The 19,556-nt window shown below is 44.1% G+C and overlaps 1 protein-coding gene and 1 pseudogene across 16 annotated transcripts in view; one reads left to right on the top strand and one right to left on the bottom strand.

Moving 5' to 3' along the window:
- Window positions 1–11,087: 11,087 nt before the first annotated feature.
- SRRM1 (serine and arginine repetitive matrix 1) overlaps window positions 11,088–19,556 on the bottom strand; it is a 29,972-nt gene continuing 21,503 nt past the window's right edge. For all 16 annotated transcript variants that reach the window (XM_050790492.1, XM_050790523.1, XM_050790498.1 and 13 more), the window contains 5 exons: window positions 17,111–17,221; window positions 14,488–14,952; window positions 13,755–13,950; window positions 12,464–12,673; window positions 11,088–12,181 (listed from right to left, as the gene is read on the bottom strand). In XM_050790492.1, the coding sequence (XP_050646449.1) occupies window positions 12,077–12,181; window positions 12,464–12,673; window positions 13,755–13,950; window positions 14,488–14,952; window positions 17,111–17,221 (1,087 nt within the window). In that variant the 3' untranslated portion in view covers window positions 11,088–12,076. The remainder of the gene's footprint in view (window positions 12,182–12,463; window positions 12,674–13,754; window positions 13,951–14,487; window positions 14,953–17,110; window positions 17,222–19,556) is intronic.
- Window positions 16,960–17,054, top strand: LOC126945658 (uncharacterized; annotated as a pseudogene).

Genomic DNA, 19,556 nt, shown 5'->3' with positions numbered 1-19,556 from the left:
GAGGCCAAGGCAGGCGTATCACCTGAGGTCAGGAGTTTGAAACCAGCCTGACCAACATGGAGATACCCTGTCTCTACTTAAAATACAAAATTACCTGTGTGTGCTGGCGCATGGCTGTAATCCCAGCTACTCAGGAGGCTGAGGCAGGAGAATCGCTTGAACCCAGGAGGCGGAGCTTGTGGTGAGCTGAGATCGCACCATTGCACTCTAGCCTGGGTGACAAGAGCGAAACTCTGTCTCAAAAATAAAATAAAATAAAATAAAATAAAATATTAAATGCATTTATAAGTCCAAAAATGATTTGGACAAGAACATTCTAGGCTAGGTGCAGTGGCCCACCCTGTGAGCCCAGCATTTTGGGAGGCCAAGGTGGGAGGATAGCTTGAGCTTAGGAGTTTGAGACCAGCTTGGGCAACATGGCCAAACCCCACTTCTACCAAAAATACAAAAATTAGCTGGGCCTGGTGGTATATGCCTATAGTCCCAGCTACTCAGGAGGCTGAGGTGGGAGGATGACTTGAGCCCAGGAGGCGGAGGGTGCAGTGAGCCGAGATCACGCTATTGCACTCCCACCTAGGCGACAGAGCGAGACTCTGCCCTACCCCCCAAAAAAGGGACATTCTGGGCAGAAACAGCAAGAAGCAAGAAAAGCAAAAGAAAGAAAGTGGGAAATCCCAGGGTATGAGCCTTGAACTAGCCCTGAGCACCTGGCGGAGGCTCGGCAAATCCCTACTGCCTGGGTGGGTCCCACCGGGCTGAGACCTGTTAGGCTTTGCCACTTCCCTCTGGTTGGCTGCAGAAGCCAAAGCCCCTACGTTTAAAATGCCAGAAGCCCCCGGCCTGGTTGTGCACTGAGGAGGGTCTTGGTGAAGGAACACACACTGGACTTAATAAGGACTGTTGTTTCCCACCCTTTTCCCAGGTGCGGCTTTTCCCTCCACATTACCAGTGTCCACTGGAAACCACTTCTCCTACTGCAGACGACCTGGCTAACCTCACCTGGTCTTTGTTTCCTTGACTACAACAGAAGTTGGGCAATTTTACAAGCACCCTGGCTGAGGCAGTGTGACAGAGTAGGAAAGTGCCGGGGCCATGGCTTTACTATGGTATGTGGGAGTGTGGGGACCTTGGGCTAGTTAGTTCCTGATTTTAGACTTTTTTTTTTTTTTTGAGATGGCATCTCACTCTGTCACCCAGGCTGGAATGCAATGGTGCGATCTCGGTTCACTGCAACCTCAAACTCCCGGGTTCAAGTGATTCTCCTGCCTCAACCTCTCGAGTAGCTGGGATTACAGGCGCCCATCACCATGCCCAGCTAATTTTTTGTATTTTTAGTAGAGACGGGGTTTCACCATGTTGGTCAGGCTGGTCTCAAACTCCTGACCTCACGATCTGCCCGCCTTGGCCTCCTAAAGTGTTGGGACTACAGGCATGAGCCACTGCACCCGGCCTGGCTTTAGACTTTTTTACAGAGACAAGGACTAGGCTAGATCAGTGGTTTCACTTTTTTTTTTTTTTTTTTTTGGCTGTAGATTCCTTTATTCAAGTTAAATCCAATGGGGGAAGCCCAAAGTTAAAAAAAAAAAAAAAATCAAAGCAGAGCCGATTACTTGCATGAGGATTAATGGTATCATCTCAATCCTTAACAAAGACAGGTCCTACCAGTGGCTCTATTTTACAGAGAAAGTTTGAACTATAACTTTCTCCTTACGGCTCTGCAGACCAGTTTAAAAGCTGGCAGCCTAGATACCTATAAAGTAGATAGTTTCGATTTTGTTAACTACAAACTGCATTAGAATACTTTTTTTTTTTGAGATGGAGTCTCGCTGTGTTACCCAGGTTGGCATACAGTGGCACAATCTCGGTTCACTGCAAACTTCACCTGCCAGGTTCAAGCAATTCTCCTGCCTCAGCCTCCTGAGTAGCTGGGATTACAAGGTGCCCGCCAGCACACCTGACTAATTTTTGTGTTTTTAGTAGAGACGGGGTTTCACCATGTTGGTCAGGCTGATCTTGAACTCCTGACCTTGTGATCCACCTGCCTCGGCCTCCCAAAGTGCTAGGATTACAGGCATGAGCAATTGCGCCCAGTCTAGAATACTTTTTATTTTATTTTATCTTATTTTTATTTTTATTTTTTTTGAGACAGAGTCTTGCTCTGTTACCCAGGCTGGAGTGCAGTGGCGCTGTCTTGGCTCACTGCAATCTCTGCCTCCTGGGTTTCAAGTGATTCTCATGCCACAGCCTCCCAAGTAGCTGGGACTACAGGTGTGCATCACCACGCCTGGCTAATTTTTGTATATATATGTATTTTTTTGGTAGAGATGGGTTTTCACCATGATGGCCAGGTTGGTCTCAAATTCCTGGCCTCAAGTGAACCGCCCGCCTCAGCCTCCCAAAGTCCTGGGATTATACACATGAGCCACCATGTCCAGCCTAGAATACATTTAATATTGCAACCCTGTACACACAAGCACACACATACATACATGAATATATATACACGATCCATGAAACAATACTTAACCTACTATATGCGATTTGGACTCAAATTTACTATTTTCGTTTTCTTTTAATGCTAGTTGTGATCTATTAAATTCTACAATTCACTCATGGGTCTCCACCTACAGTCTGCGAAACACTTCCTTAAGGTAGCTTCCAGCTAAGGAGTTTACGATTCTGCTGATACTAAGTTGTTCCCTTCATTCTTCCTGCCCCGTCTGGTGAGAGGTATCCATAGCCCTCTGCAAACAGGGTGCTTCTCTTGGGACTCAGCACCCATCAGCTCCTCCTCTCTGATACACCTGAAATGTAAGGGTTAGCATCTTGGCAGAAACCCCTAGAGAAAGAAAAAAAAAAAAAAAAAAAAAGCTCGGGGCCATCTGAGCTATGCGAGGCATGCAACATTTATCAGGCCCAGAGATATAGAAGCATGGGACTTTAGTCATCCCTCTTCCCCAAAACCCCATGCTCTGGGGCAACTGTTTAAAGGCATTTTGTTCCTGACGAGCTGCCTCACCCACTATCTTCATGCTCATGGAATTTGTGATACAAAGAACAATGTACGGCCAATCGAGAGCTAATTTTTTTTGTTTGCTTGTTTTTGAGACGGAGTATCACTCTGTTGCTCAGGCTGGAATGATCTCACTGCAACCTCCGCTTCCTGGGTTCAAGCGATTCCCTTGCCTCAGCCTCCCGAGTAGCTGGGACTACAGGAGTGCACCACTGCGCCCAACTACTTTTTGTATTTTTTAGTAGAGATGGAGTTTCACCACATTGAGCAGGCTCGTCTTGAACTCCTGACCTCGTGATCCACCCGCCTCAGCCTCCCAAAGTGCTGGGATTGCAGCCATGAGCCACCGCGCCCGGCCCCTATTTTTATTATGTTTTTTTGAGACAGTGTTGCTCTGTCGCCCAGGCTGGAGTGCAGTGGCGTGATCTGGGCTCACTATGAGCCTCCCAGGTTCAAGCAATTCTCCTGCCTCAGCCTCCTGAGTAGCTGGCATTACAGGCGCATGCCACTGCAACCGGCTAATTTTCGTATTTTTAGTAGTTATGGGGTTTTGCCATGTTGGTCAGTCTGGCCTCAAACTCCTGATCCCAGACGATCTGCCTGCCTCGGCCTCCCAAAGTGCTGGGATTACAGGCATGAACCACTGTGCCCGACCAAGCTTATGTGATAAATGTAGTAAATTATTGGTAAACAATTTCAGAACTGCCTCTTCTTTATTCCTTAAAAAGACCCATTTGTAACTGCTGCTAATTGGAGTGTATATTTAGGACAACCTGAATCTATCCTCTTGGGTAGCCAACCTCAAGCTCTGGGCTCTGTACATAATCCTATTTTTTTAATCTCATTATTCAAGCTTGACATTCTTATAATTATGAAAACCTGCCAACCTGCTACATATTGACAAACGTGAAACGTTTTTGCCAAGAGCTTTGGAAAACCTGTACTTCAGATCCTACTGTGAACCCGAAGTACCTGAGACAGGTCTCAATCAATTTACAAAGTTTATTTTGCCAAGGTTAAGGATGTGGCCATGACAGCCTCATGAGGTCCTAATGACATGTGCCCAAGGTGGCATGGGTACAGCTTGCTTTTATGCATTTTAGGGAGCCATGAGACATCAATCAATATGTGTAAGATGCACATTGGTTCAGTCTGGAGAGGCGGGACAACTCGAAGCAGGGTACAAGAGGAGGTTCCAGGTGATAGGTAGATAAGAGACAAAAACAGTTGCATTCTTTTGAGTCTTTGATTAGCCTTTCACTGAATACACAATTTACACGTGACAGGAGAGTAGAGAAATAGTCACGTAAGTTTTAGTTTGGCTCAGTGAGTATACATTTTTACATAAAAAAAATAGGGCAGAGGGGCTGGGTGCAGTGGTTCACGCCTGTAATCCTAGCACTTCGGGAGGCCAAGGCTGGTGGATCACTTGAGGCCAAGAGTTCAAGACCAGCCTGGGTAACATGATGAAACTCCGTCTCTATTAAAAATACAAAAAAATCAGCTGGGCATGGTGGTATATGCCTGTAGTCCCAGCTGCCTGAGGTGGGAGGATTGCTGGAATCCCGGAAGCAGAGGTTGCAGTGAGCTGAGATTGCACCACTACACTCCAGCCTGGGTGACAGAGGGAGACCCTGTCTCAAAAAAAAAAAAAAAAAGAGGGAAGCAATCAAATATGCATTTGTCTCAGGTGGCTACTGGGATGACTGTCTCTCCTGCACTTGTGAAGATGAGCAATCAATGTACATAGCCAGGGTGAAATTCCACATAACTGTTTTATAGTGAAGATGTTGAGGGCCACAAGGAATTTCCTCATCGGCAAATTGTGAGGGAGGTATGTAGCCTTTTTTTTTTTTTGAGACGGAGTCTAGCTCTGTCGCCTAGGCTGGAGTGCAGTGGTGCTGCCTTGGCTCGCTGCAAGCTCCGCATCCCGGGCTCCCGCCATTCTCCTGCCTCAGCCTCCCGAGTAGCTGGGACTACAGGCGCCGCCACCACATCTGGCTAATTTTTTATATTTCTAGTACAGACGGGGTTTCACTTGTGTTAGCCAGGAGGATCTCGATCTCCCCACTTCGTGATCCGCCCTCCTCAGCCTCCCAGAGTGCTGGGATTACAGGCATGAGCCACCATGCCAGGTCGGTATGTAGCTTTTTTTTTTTTTTTTTTTAATCTTTGCAGCTATCTCATTTAGAAATAAAATGGGAGGCAGTTTTACCTGATGCAGTTCCCAGCTTGACTTTTCCCATCAGCTTAGTGATTTTGGTGTCCCGAAGTTTATTTTCCTTTCACGCTACCAATTCATCATATTAGGAGCACAGCAATAACTGAGTCCCTACGAGTCAAAGGGTAATGTTTGGTGTGAACTAACATGGGTCTTTCAAATAAAAAATATGGGAATCTTAGAGTTGATCTTTGAGGATTGAGCAGAGTTGGGGCCTCAAAATATGCCTGTATGTAGGAGGATTGCTCGATTCTGGGAGGTGGAGGTTGCAGTGAGCCAAAATTGAGCCACTGCACTCCAGCCTGAGCAAGAGTGAGACCCTGTCCAAAAAAAAAAAAGGCTGCAGGGTGTGGTGACTCACATATGTAATCCCAGCACTTTCAGAGGGTGAGGAGGCAGATTCCTTCAACTCAGGGGTTTGAGACCAGCCTGGGTAACATGGCGAAACCCCTTCTCTTCTAAAAATACAAAACATTAGCTGGGCGTGGTGGCGTGCACCTGTGGTCCCAGCTACTTGGGAGGCTGAGGCAGGATGATCCTTTGAACCCAGGAGTTCGAGGTTCAAAGTACAGTGAACTATGATCATGCCACTGCACTCCAGCCTGGTGCCAGAGACCCTGTCTCTAAAAAAATAAAAAATTAATGCCATGCAATTTTCAACTTCTAAACTTGGATTTCTTGGAATAATAAGCTACAGCCTAAACCCCAGTGTTTTCCTAGCAACCGCACATTTGGGTGGTGTTTCTATATTCACTTTTTTTTCTTTTGTAAGACCGGGTCTCGTTCTGTCACCCAGGCTGGAGTGCAGTGGTGCAAACACGGCTCATTGCAAGCCTCGACTTCCCAGGCTCAAGTGGTGCTCCTGCCTCAGCCTCCCTAGTATCTGGGACTACAGGCACACACCACTATGCCTGTATAATTTTTGTATTTTTGTAGAGAAAGGTTTCATCATGTTGCCCAGGGTGGTCTCAAATTCCTGGGCTCAAGTGATCCACCTGCCTTTGCCTCCCAAAGTGTTAGGATTATAGATGTGACACAACATGCCCCACCCTACATTCACTATCTTATATGACTGTTATAATACTAGAAGTTGGACAGCTATATTGAGGAAAATATTGGGTTACTATTATTTTTTGAGACAGAGTCTTGCTCTGTCGCCCAGGCTGGAGTGCAGTGGCACAATCTCGGCTCACTGCAACCTCCGCCTCCCAGGTTCAAGCAATTCTCCCACCTCAGCCTCCCAAGTAGCTGGGACTACAGGCGCGTGCCACCACGCCCAGCTAATTGTATTTTTAGTAGAGATGGGGTTTCACCATGTTAGCCAGGATGGTCTCGATCTCCTGACGTCGTGATCCACCCGCCTCGGCCTCCCAAAGTGCTGGGATTACAGGCGTGAGCCACCGCGCCCAGCTGAAAATATTGGGTTCTTTATCAGATGGTAAAGGGACAATATTAATTAGAAGTGCACCTACCAGTTACCTTAAGTCACACTCTCCCTGAGTCTCCTGATCCTGTTTATAAAATGGGAACACATTTTGGTTTGGCCATAGTTCCCTATCTCCAACCTCCACATATGGGTATGAGAATACTACAAATACCATCAGCTCTCTTCTACAGACTCTGAACCCAGCCCTGGATCTAATCCTATACCCACAACTTCAGAAACATGTTCATGCAGATACAAATCAGCTTAAAATGGCATTGAGGAATACCAGCACGTGAAAAGATGCTCACCATCACCAGCCATGTGGCAAATGCATATCACACACAGTGAGATAGCACTTCACACCCACTAGGATGGTTATAATCAAGATGACAGATAATGACAAATATTGACAAGGACATGGGGAAACTGGAATCCTCATACACTGATAGTAGGAATGTAAAATGGTGCAGCTGCGGCCAGGCGCGGTGGCGGGCACCTGTAATCCCAGCACTTTGGGAGCCCGAGGCAGGTGGATCACCTGAGGTCAGGAGTTCAAGACCAGCCTGGCCAACACGGTGAAACCCCGTCTCTACTAAAAATACAAAAATTCGCCAGGCTTGGTGGCGGGCACCTGTCATCCCAGCACTCAGGAGGCTGAGGTAGGAGAATCGCTTGAACCTGGGAGACGGAGGTTGCAGTGAGCCGAGATAGTGCCATTGCACTCCAGCCTGGGTAACAAGTGCGAAACTCCATCTCAAAAAAAAAAAGGTGCAGTTCCCAAAAACATTAAACATACAACTACATGACCCAGCAATTCCAAGAAATTCCAAATCCTAGGCACATATATCCAACAGCATCAAAGCATATGCTTACACAGAAACTTATATGCAAATGTTCATAGCAGCTTTATCCTAGTAGCCAGAAGATGGAAATAGCTCAAATATTCAACTGATGGATAACCAAAACATGGTATATTCAAACTAGGGAATACTATCCAACAGTAAAAAGAAATGAAGTGGCTGGACACGGTGGCTCACGCCTATAATCCCAGTGTTACCGGAAAAGGGTCCTGATCCAGACCCCAAGAGAGAATTCAGGGTGAGTCCATAAAGTCAAAGTAAGTTTATTAGGCAAGTAGAGGATAAAAAATGTCTACTCCACAGGCAGAACAGCGGCATGGGTGCTCCACTGTGTATACTTACAGTTATTCCTTGATTAGATGGTAAACAAGGGGTGGATTGTTCATGAGTTTTCCAGGAAAGGGGCATGGATTTCTCAGGACTGAGGGCTCCTCCCCCACTTTAGACCATAAAGGGTAACTTCCGGAAGTTGTAAGCTGTCACTGCGCTGGTGGAAGTGTCTTTTAGCATGCTAATACATTATAATTAGCATATAATGAGCAATGAGGATGACCATCTTGATTTTGGCGGGTTTTGGCCGGCTTCTTTACCACAGCCTGTTTATCAGCAAGGTCTTTGTGACCTGTATCTTGTGCCAACCTCCTGTCTCATCCTATGACTAAGAATGCCTTAACCTCCCGGGAATGCAGCCCAGCAGGTCTCAGCCTTATTTTAGCCAGCCCCTATTCAAGATGGAGTTGCTCTGGTTTGAACACCTCTGACACCAGCACTCTGGGAAACTGAGGCAGGTGGGTCACTTGAGTCCAGGAGTTTGACACCAGTCATGGTAAAACCCCATATGTACTGAAAAAATGCAAACATTAGCTGGGCATGGTGGCGCATGCCTGTAATCTCAGCTACTCAGGAGGCTGCGGTGGGAGGGTTGCCTCAGACTGGGAGGTCGAGGCTGCAGTGAGCCATGACTGCCTCACTGCACTCTGACCTGGGTGACAGATAAAAGACCCTGTTTCAAAAAATAAAAATAAAAATGAAGCACTGATGCCTGTTACGTGAACGAACCTGGAACACACTGTGCTAAGTGAAAGAAGCCAGACAAAAGGCCCAATATTGTATGATTTCAGTGAAATGTACAGAATAGGCAAATCTATAGATAGCAAAGTACTTGCCAGGGGCTGGGGCTAAAAGAACTGTCAGGGTAATTGAAGTGACTGTTAATGAGCACAAAGTTTCTTTTTGGGGTGACGACAATATTTTGGAACAGATATTGGTGAAGGTTGCATAACCTCTGAATACCACTGAGATGGTGAATTTTATGGCATGTGAGTTAAATCTTAAAAAAAAAAAAATTGCCTTACATGGGGCTGATCTAAAATACTTTTTTGTCATCTAAACTAAACTTTGCCATAATTACAAGAATGGCTATGTCATGTTAGAATGGGAAGCTGTCTTTTGTTATCATTGCTTTATATGTATTAACTGACACATTTAAATCTTCAAAAACTCTGAGGTAGATTCCATCATTTCCACTGAAGAGGAAATGGCATCACTTCAAGGTCAAGTAACTTGCCCAAGACCATTCAGTAGAAGCTATGGTAGAAATCCTGGTTCACCAGACTCAGTGTGCAGTCCGTAAATTGTTTGCATGTCTGCATACCCAGTAGGTGGATGCTCCTTAAGGACAGCAATCATCTTTTTTTTTTTTTTGCAGTGAAATGGCACAATCACTGCTTGCTGCAGCCCTGACCTCCCAGGCTCAAATGATCCTCCCTCCTCAGCCTCTGGAGTAGCTGGGACTACAGGTACATGCCACCATGACCAGCTAATTTTTAGGGGGGTCACCTATGTTGCCCAGGCTAGTCTCAAACTCCTGGGCTCAAGCAGTACCCCCACCTCGTCCTTCCTAAAGTGCTGAGATTACAGGCCTGAGCCACTGCGTCTGGCCTCTTCACTTTACCTCAAACCCTAGTAGTATCTGGCCAGTATGGATGCAATGACAACTAAATTTACTCATTCCTCGAATGAATACACTGGAATACAGTGTATCGTGGTACACTGGTTTGTACCACTGGGGAAATAGCCAAGAATAAGACCAGCTTCCTAGCGAGCAAAAATGCATCATTTTAGGTGGCAAATGCATTATTTTAGGTAGTAAATGCATAATTTTAGGTAGCAAAAGTTGACATCCATGAAAACAAAGGAGAGGGAACTGGGGAAGTGTCTGAGGCAAACCAAGTAAAGAAACAAGCAGTAAGACCAGGAGTGCCTTCCAGGATAAAGAACCGTGGGCACGGTACAAAAGTCTCTGAAAGAGAAGTCAGCTTTTTGGAAAAAAAGGAAGACAGGGTGGCCAGCATGGCTCGAGTAGACTGCTGAGTGACAATAAAGTTACCAAAGCAGATTTGGCCCAATCCTATTAGCCCTTACAGGCCATAGTAAGACATTTTTGTTTTATTCTGAAACTGCTTTCTGAGGATTTTAGCACACCTGTGATGTGACTTGGGCTGTAGGGAACAGCATGCAAGAGTATTGGGGAGTAGACAGTATGGCCACTGATTATAAGGACTCTTCAATTTTGAAGAAATGACAGTGACAGGTACTGAAATGGACTGAGATCAGAAGATTATATTAAAAATCTTATTTTGGACATGTTAATTTTGGTATGCCTTTTATGGCATTATGGCCGGGTGTGGTGCCTCATGCCTATAATCCCAGCACTTTGGGAGTCCGAGGCAGGTGGATCACTTGAGGTCAGGAGTTTGAGACTAGCCTGGCCAAGACGTGAAACCCCGTCGCTACTAAAAATATGAAAAATTAGCTTGGCATAGTGGTGGGAGCCTGTAATCCCAGCTACTCGGGAGGCTGGGGCAGGAGAATCGCTTGAACCCAGGAGGTGGAGGTTGCAGTGAGCTGAGATCACACCACTGCACTCCAGCCTGGGTGACACAGCGAGACCTCATCTCAAGAAAAAAAAAAGAAGAGAAAGAAAGAAATTAAGATTGTAGGCATTTTCTTCCTTGTTTTGCTTCAACTGCCAGAACTTATAATCAAACCATACATGTGTTGACCTGCTCAGTTCTGGTGAACTTCCTTCATACAGATGTTGCTGTTTTACCTCATACTATGTTAACAACGCCAAGTTTCCCCAAATTTTCGTTCCACTGAGTTTTAAATGCAAAACAGACTTGGTTGTACATAGCCAAATATTAAGCACGAGCGTGCACGTGCACGTGCACGTGCACACACACACTCACACAACGCCGACAGAGGGTGTTCCAGTCATTCCTTAGCCTTTGTTCACTTGCTAACATGCCAGGCTCCTTCTGCCTCAGGGAATACACAGACACTGACTGCAATGCTCTTCCCTTTGCCTGGTGGACTTCTCCCACCAGTATTCTAAATGTTCCAATCACACGCTGAGACTTTCCCTTTACAGCACTCACCACAGTAATTACTGAAATAAAGATGGTAAAACCTTAATTTCATCACCTTTTCTTTCCCTTACCCAACTTCCAACACACCAAAGGGTTTACACAGGCACTATTAAGTAAGTAAAAGTGAGTGGCAAAATTTTTAAATTTAGAAATTTATTCTGTTTAATCCACAAGCTTTATATAGCTTTAGTTTTAAAAAAAAAAATCAAAACAAACAAACAAAAAAAATCAAAACAAAAACAGTGAAACCAAGACACTATTCCAAAGTCTGGGCCCTTCCAGCCTTCCAAATACAAGAGCTCTGAAACTTGTATATACCAATCGGAAGAACAAGACAAAGATATGAACAGAGCCATGACATTTCATTAAACAAATTGTATGTAACTGAAGGATCCTTTCTGGGACTAGCTCATTGCCTTTACAAAAGAAAAAAACAAAACAAAAAAACAAAACCAGAAGAACAGAATGAGAGTCCAGTGTTCCAAATCAACTTGTTACACATCCATATAAACCCACAGTGTCCTGGCAAACAACATGCTTTCATTTTCTGTCTCATCCTAGAGCTCGAATCCTGATTCATTTCAGCAGAGACTCCACAGGCAACAGGAAAGATGGTGGCATTAAAATATTCATTTATACTTTTGTGGTAGTTCAAAACAGTGGTCTTATTTCTGGGCAAGCTTACAGACCATACAAGGTCAGTAGCATAACTTAAATGGGAGCTAAGACTCAAATGAAAAAAATGTAAGAAGAAGAAAGAAAAACAAAAAGAAGATCAAAACCAAAAAAACAAACAAAAAACCCCCTCTAGGAATAGCCAGGGCATTTAAAGGAACCATAAAAATGCCAACAGTATTTAAACCCCCTTTTTTAAAAAGGGAATTTTTTTTGGCTTAAATTATTTCACTCAATGAATTATGTCAGCTGTCAATGAAAGAATGTCACTAATACACTGTGGACACCTTTTGCAATGTAAATCCATGCCCCCTTTTTTTACATGGTGAACTTCAACCTAGCAATTATTACAACAAATGTTATAGTCTAAAGCTCAAACACATTTTAGCAATTTTGAAATTGAACTGCGTACAAACCAAATAAAATTTACATCATAACAAACATTTCCCCCTAAGACTGTGGGGACACTTGGGCCTTCCTCATTGATCTCAGGGCCTTTTCACGCAGGTGCTTTTCTAAATCATCAAGGTTATCTTCAGCTTCACTTTCAGTCTCCTAAAAAAAACACAACAACAACAGAATTTACTTGGTTAAGTCTTAAGACACTGGTGGGAAATGCTGAGTAAAGAGCAAAATCAAAGTGTGGGGATGGCCGACAACTGAATATACTAAAACCCAGGGAACCACAAACTGTAAATGGCTGAACTGTTTGGTGTGTGAATTTTATCTCAGAGTAGTCAATTAGTAGAAAAAACAATTTTGCTACTTCTCAAAATAAAGTGACTTTGCTATCTGTACGTATACTGCAAGAGAGCCATACACAGAGTTCATAAATACCTTCTTCGGCTCTGGCGCTGCCACCGGCTCTTCCTGTGCTAATGTGGTTGTGGCAGCTGCAACGGCTGCAGGGGTCACAGCAGCTGCAGCAGCTGCAGCCACAGCCTTTTCCTTCTTGTGTTTTTTGTGCTTCTTGTGCTTCTTATCCTTTTTGTGTTTCTTGTCCTTCTTTTTCTTCTTTTTCTTTCCACCTCCTTCTTGATCTGAATTCTAGGAAGGGGGAAAAACAAAAACAAAAAAACACCCAGCATTTATAATCAATCTGATTAATATTCTGTCCAACTGAACATTTTATTTCCTCAAATTCCCAATGGACAAATCTCAAGATTTCCAAAAGGCTTCGGAGGGTGTGAGCGGGGAAGACCCAAGGCCAATTATCACCAAGAAAGGTATTCAAAGTCAGGGGCTATCTCCAGGATGAGCTGAATTCCAGCTCCTGAACTATTTGACCTTAGACAAATTGTTGAACTTTTTCTGAGACCTTTTTACCTAAAATAAGTGTAATAATCCCTACCTGATAAAGCTCTTGTGAAAATTAAATGGGAATATCTGTAAATCACCCATAATACTTGCCTAACGTGTATCAGACTTTTAATAAATGGTACCCGCCATTAGTCTAAACACATGCCTGTATGAATGCCATGTCTCTAGCTACCATCTGAGCTCTCCTATCTTTAGAGTGGGGATGACTGATTCTTCCTCATGACACACATACCAAATTTATGTAAAAGGCAGGCTCCTATAATTTAATCCATAATATTTCAATTTCACACTTCTAAGCAATTACTTAAAACTCCTCACAAGTTAGCTTGCACAACTATTCAGTCAACCCAATTAAATATGGACATCTGAGGCCACAGCAGGAGGATCACTAGAGGCCAGGAGTTCAAGATCAGCCTGGTCAACACAGCAAGACCCTGTCTCTACAAAAAGTTAAAAACAAAAAATCAGCCAGGTGTAGCAGCATGTGCCTGTAATCCCAGCTACTTGGGAGGCTGAGGCGAAGGGATCACCTGCGTCCAGGAAGGCTGCGGTGAGCTATGATCATCCCACTGCACTCAGCCTGGGTGACAGCCTGAGACCCTGTCTCGAAAAACAAACAAAAAACAGATGGACATCTAACCACTGATTTTATGCAATACAGAAACCTGCCCAAGATCAGATATATAACTCACAAATGGGAAAAAAAGTTTAAACACTAATATTTTAATGCCCCAATGACATTTTCTCTGCTTCAAAGTGACCACATACATATTTATAAAAGGGTGTCCAAAATAAGGCAGACACATACTCTTGGCGGTGATGGGCTCGGCGTTGGGCTTTTGGCCTTTTTGACCGGTACAGCTGGTGACCAGTTTGTAGATGGTGACTGAGACTGGACAGGGGATGGAGGTGCTGGGGGCTTTTTAGCTGCTGGCTCAGGAGACCCGGAGACAGATCGGGAGGATGAGACCCTCCTTACAGACTGTGGGCTTGGGGAAGCAACCCTAGACAAAAAGGAAAAAACATTCAGCATTGAGAACAGACACCTCTTCACATGAGAAAACCACCAACTACACTGGACAACCAGGTTATGAATTTCAAATATACCACTTAGATTGCTGGTTGATTCTACTAACATATATCCAATTTACATCCCTATGTTTCCTAGAGGGTGGCTAAAGCCTCATAATCCTCTATCCATTTTGTTAATGATGCTTCTTATGTAAGATTAGTAATGTCAGTTCCTTACATCACACACAAGAAATGTTCTATTTCTTACTTAAGTTTAGTTTTGGAAGCATACCCCTAAAAACAAACTGATAACTGCTAAGAACCAACTAAAAGCCCGTGGCATTTAACTTATGCCATAGAAACTATCTCAAAAATGGAACAGGATCTGTAAATAGTACCTAAAGTTTGACTTAAAAGCTCATATTCATAACTTATTCCTTTTATATGGGGGGGGGGGGGGGGGGCGGGAAGCTTCCAAATATAAAGAGCTATGTAAGTATTCCTAATGAAAAAGCATAAAATATTTTTACTTTTTTATCTTTTTAGGTTCCGGAGTCCTGGAGACTCTCCTAATGGGCCTAGTACTTGGAGACGGGGACTGCCTTCTTTGGGGTGATGATGACGCTCCTCTTCGAACAGGTGGAGGACTTGAGGAGGTCTGAGGAGCTCGAGGCCGTGGTGAGGGCGAATGCCGTTTGTTTGGTTGTGGTGATCGGGCCTCCCGGGTAGATCGGCTTGGGGAAGACCCTTTCCTATGCTTGGATGATAATGAAGGTGAACGTCTCTTGGTGACTGGGGAGCTTCTTTGTTTGGGAGGTGGAGAATGGGAGACCCGCCGCTTTGGTGGTGGAGATGGTGATGCTCTTCGTTTAGGAGGGGGAGGAGGTGAAGCCGTTCTTCTCTTTGGAGGTGGAGAAGGAGAGTATCTCCTCTGTATTGGAGGAGAGTATCTTCTAGGAGAAGGTGAGCGCCGGCGTGGGGGAGGAGAAGGAGTCCTAGGAAAAAGATACATAATTAAGCCGAAAGGCTCAACAAAATACAGAAACAGGATGAAGAGAAAAGTAATCAGCAGGTTTGACTATACTGTAGTTAGCACTAGGCAAAGGGAATATATTTACAAGTGAACATGCCATCTTTATATTCTCACTTAAATATCAATAAAACTTGTTTATCTCAGCTGACTGCAACACAGGACACTTTGTCTGCAGGACTAAGTATAAAAAAGAAAAAAAAGACATTTTGATTAACAAATTTGCAATTTTCAGAAGGTGTGAATTCGTCAAGTCTTTTAACATCTATACGAAATCAACAATGTTTTTTGGAAAGAGAATCTTGCACTGTATTAACTGAACATCAGTTATTATATAATAACCAAGTAACTCTATTAACAAAACTCTATTATGGTCACTTTAGGAAGTCCGTGCTTTAAAGAGGTCTCTTACATGGTGTCCTCTCTGAATTAGCATTTGGACACTGTATGAATAATTAAAGAGTTCACTGCACAAGCCTTAAAGACACTTCTACCTCCCCTCAAAGAGACTGTTCCATTTTCTCTTAGAAGACCACTTATCAGGCCAAACTGCCTAATTTCCTCTTGGATCTTGCAGACTTTTAGATCAAAGTAAATTCCTGCCCAGAGTTAGCTTTACAACAGGCCATATACTTTGGAAATGTGGTAGGGTACAGTTTCATCACTGTATCTGGGCAATTATTTAGTAATTCTGAACTCCCATTTCCTCACCTGAACAATGCAAACAATACCAACTATCAAGGAAGGTCTCTTTGAGGACTAGTAGTAAAGCATATAAAGCGCCTAGCACTTTGCCTGGCACATAACAGGCATTCAAGAGTGGCAGCCAGGCCGGGCAGAGTTGGTCACACCTGTAATCCCAGCACTTTGGGAGGCCAAGGCAGGAGGATTGCCTGAGGTCAGGAGTTTAAGAGCAGCCTGGCCAACATGGTTTCATCTGTACAAAAAATACAAAAACTGGCTGGGTGTGGTGGCAGGTGCCTGTAATCCCAGCTACTCGGGAGGCTGAGGCAGAAGAATCGCTTGAACCCAGGAGGCAGAGGTTACAGTGAGCTGAGATTGTGCCACTGCACTGCAGCCTGGGTGACCGAGTGAGACTGTCTTTAAAAAAAAAAAAAAAAAAAAAAAGGTGGCAGCATGCCATTACATTGCTTGGCAACATATCCAAGCAATGCCATTAAAACTTAAATGTTAATTTTTACTTTAAAATAGTTGTAGATGTACAGAAGAGCTACAAAAATAGGAGATCTGCCACTTCACCATGCTAATATTTTATATAACCATAAGAAAATTAGCAAAACTATAAAATGAACCTCAGTGATAACTCAGTATTACTAAAATAGCAAAACAACCCCAATTTTCCACTAATGAATGTCCCTTTTCTGCTCCAGGACCCTACATCTCTTTAGTTCCTGCCAATCTGTGACTGTTTCTGTCATTGTCTTTCATGATTGACACTTTCGAATACTGGTCAGGTATTCTGTAGAATGACTTTCAATTTGGGTTTCTCTGATATTTCCTAATAATTAGACTGAAGTTCGGCATAACTGGTAAGCATACTACAGAAGTATCCAGGAAATACATGATGCCAGTATGTTTTATTGAGGATGTTATCTTTGATTATTTAGGTAAGAGCTATCTGACAGGAATCTCTAAATTTTCTATTTGCAATTACTAGTCAATACCACCTTTCAATGTATTAACATCTTTATCACAATATGTGATTCACCTGCTATAAAATCCACCTATTTACCCATTTAAAGTATACAATTAAATGATTTTAGTATATTCATATAGTTCTGCAGCCATTACCATCCACATGTCCACCCGACCCTAATCTGTGTTCTATCTCTATAGATTTGTGTATTCTAGACTTTTCATATAGATGGAATCATATGTGATCTTTTATGACTGGCTGAACAATGCTAGTCTGCTTACTCTAATAAGATATAATAATCAGAAAGATTCAGAGATCCTTTTGTAGTTCCTAAGCATGATGATTGGGTTTTCATGAGCTGTGCCTCTCTCCAACCCTGTTATGAAGTGAGCCCCGTTACTCATCTGATATGTCAGGGGTTGGGGGAGTTGGGGAGACGCTCCAGTTAGCGTATTTGACAAAGTACCTTCGTCGTGGTGGTGGTGTGGGAGTCCTGCGCCGTCGAGGAGGAGGGGCGGGAGAAGGAGACCGTCGCCTTCTGGTGGGTGGTGGGGATGGACTTCTCCTCCGTCTACCACTAAACCAAGAAGAATTACTGTTAATTTTTTTTTTTTTTTTTGAGATGGAGTCTTGCTCTGTCGCCCAGGCTGGAGTGCAATGGCACGATCTCAGCTCACTGCAACCTCCACCTCCTGGGTTCAAGCAATTCTCCCGCCTCAGCCTCCTGAGTCGTTGGGATTACAGGCACCCATAATCGTGCCTGGCTAATTTTTAAAAATATTTTTGTAGAGACGGAGTTTCACCATGTTGGCCAGGCTGGCCTTGAACTCCTGACCTCAGGTGATCCGCCCGCCTCAGTCTCCCCAAGTGCTGGGATTACAGGTGTGAGTTACCACGCCTGGCCTATAGTTAACTTTCAGTCAGTGGCATTTACAGTGACCCAGAAAACACGGTTTCAATTATCATTAACCCCAAGGGCAGCAATGGTTACTAAGTTTCAGAACAGTGTTTTTCAAACTACAGGTCAAGACCGTTAGTCAAGACCCTGGGTGGCAGCATTAAAACAATTAATAAAACCACAGTGTTTTACTTGTGACAAGGGTAAATACTGTTTTGTGAAATTTTTGTTTTACTCTGGATCACAATACAGAACATTCTTTTTTTTTTTTTTTTGAGACGGAGTCTCGCTCTGTCACCCGGGCTGGAGTGCAGTGGCCGGATCTCAGCTCACTGCAAGCTCCGCCTCCCGGGTTCACGCCATTCTCCTGCCTCAGCCTCCCGAGTAGCTGGGACTACAGGCGCCCGCCACCTCACCCGGCTAGCACTTTGGGAGGCTGAGACGGGCGGATCACAAGGTCAGGAGAACATTCTTGACATGACACAGAGTGAAAAAGTTCAGCAACAGCACATCAGAGCACTGCTTTTTATTGGGGATGCACATTAGAACCACCTGGGAAGCTTATGTGACATTTATGTCTACCAGGTCTAGGCTAAGGTCCAGCCAGGTGTTTTTGGGAAAGGCTTTCCAGGTGATTCTGATTCCTTACTAGGAATCAACTGCTTTAGAGACTAATACAGAAATTCAAAAATGCCAATAGTCACAAGTGGCTTAAGACCCAAATCTGGATGTCTCTGCTCCAAGCTCTTAATTTTTTTTTGCCCAGGACAGGACTCATGCTTCCTGTGAATCTGGAATTATGTTTTGTCTTGGTTCCCCTTTGAAATTAAGAAAGCTCTGCTAACTGAACAGACAAAATCCTAAAATTCACCACTAAATTTTTCAACTTAAATCTGCTTATGCTTTGTGGGGACTAAGACCTCACACTAAATACATATCAAATATTCAAAACCAGGCTTTATCTCCCCTTTCTTTTCTTTCTCTTTTTTTTTTTTGAGACGGAGTCTCGCTCTGTTGCCCAGGCTGGAGTGCAGTGGCCACGATCTGGGCTCACTGCAAGCTTCGCCTCCCAGGTTCACGCCATTCTCCTGTCTCAGCCTCCCGAGTAGCTGGGATTACAGGTGCCCACCACCATGCCCGGCTTATTTTTTGTATTTTTAGTAGAGATGGGGTTTCACAGTGTTAGCCAGGATGGTCTCAATCTCCTGACCTCGTGATCCGCCCGCCTCGGCCTCCCAAAGTGTTGGGATTACAGGCGTGAGCCTCTTTTTTTTTTTTTTTGGGATGGAGTTTTGCTCTTGTTGCCCAGGCTGGAGTGCAATGGCACGATATTGGCTCACTGCAACCTCCACCTCCCAGATTCAAGCCATTCTCCTGCCTCAGCCTCCCGAGTAGCTGGGACTCCAGGCATGCACCACCACGCCCGGCTAAATTTTTTGTATTTTTAGTAGAGACGGGGTTTTGCCATGTTGGTCAGGCTGGTCTTGAACTCCTGACCTCTGGTGATCCATCCACCTCAGCCTCCCAAAGTGCTGAGATTATAGGCATGAGCCACCGCACCCAGCCTCCATCTCCCCTTCTAAAATATGATACTGAAGCATAATCCCAAATAATCCTTCCTCCATCTCTAAATCCTAGGCACCTGATGGCAATTTTTAATGGCATTAAACTTTAAGCTGCTGGTATATAACTTAAAATACTTTTTAAATGACGAGAAATAAAACAAAAACATCCTGGAGTACAGCAATAAATTTTCGTGTTGATTTTACTGCTGTGAGAAATCTCTTTCCAGAACAAGTAGTTCCATAATTTGGTGTGTGGGGCGGGGCGGGGAGGGAAGGGGAGATCAAAGAGAAGAAATTGCACCACTAATCTAACTCTGTAAAGCAATTGTTTAGCTGCTGTGCCAGCAACTTCACAAAAGTCAGAGGTAGTTATAGCTGGGAAAGGAATGCTTTAGCAGCCAAACTAATCTTTTTTAGGTTTTTGTCTTTTATTATCATGCAGCAGTTTC

Source organism: Macaca thibetana, chromosome 1, assembly GCF_024542745.1.
Source record: "Macaca thibetana thibetana isolate TM-01 chromosome 1, ASM2454274v1, whole genome shotgun sequence".
NCBI lineage: Eukaryota > Metazoa > Chordata > Mammalia > Primates > Cercopithecidae > Macaca > Macaca thibetana.
Note: the sequence above shows the minus strand (reverse complement) of the source record. Positions and strands in the feature narration are given on the sequence as shown.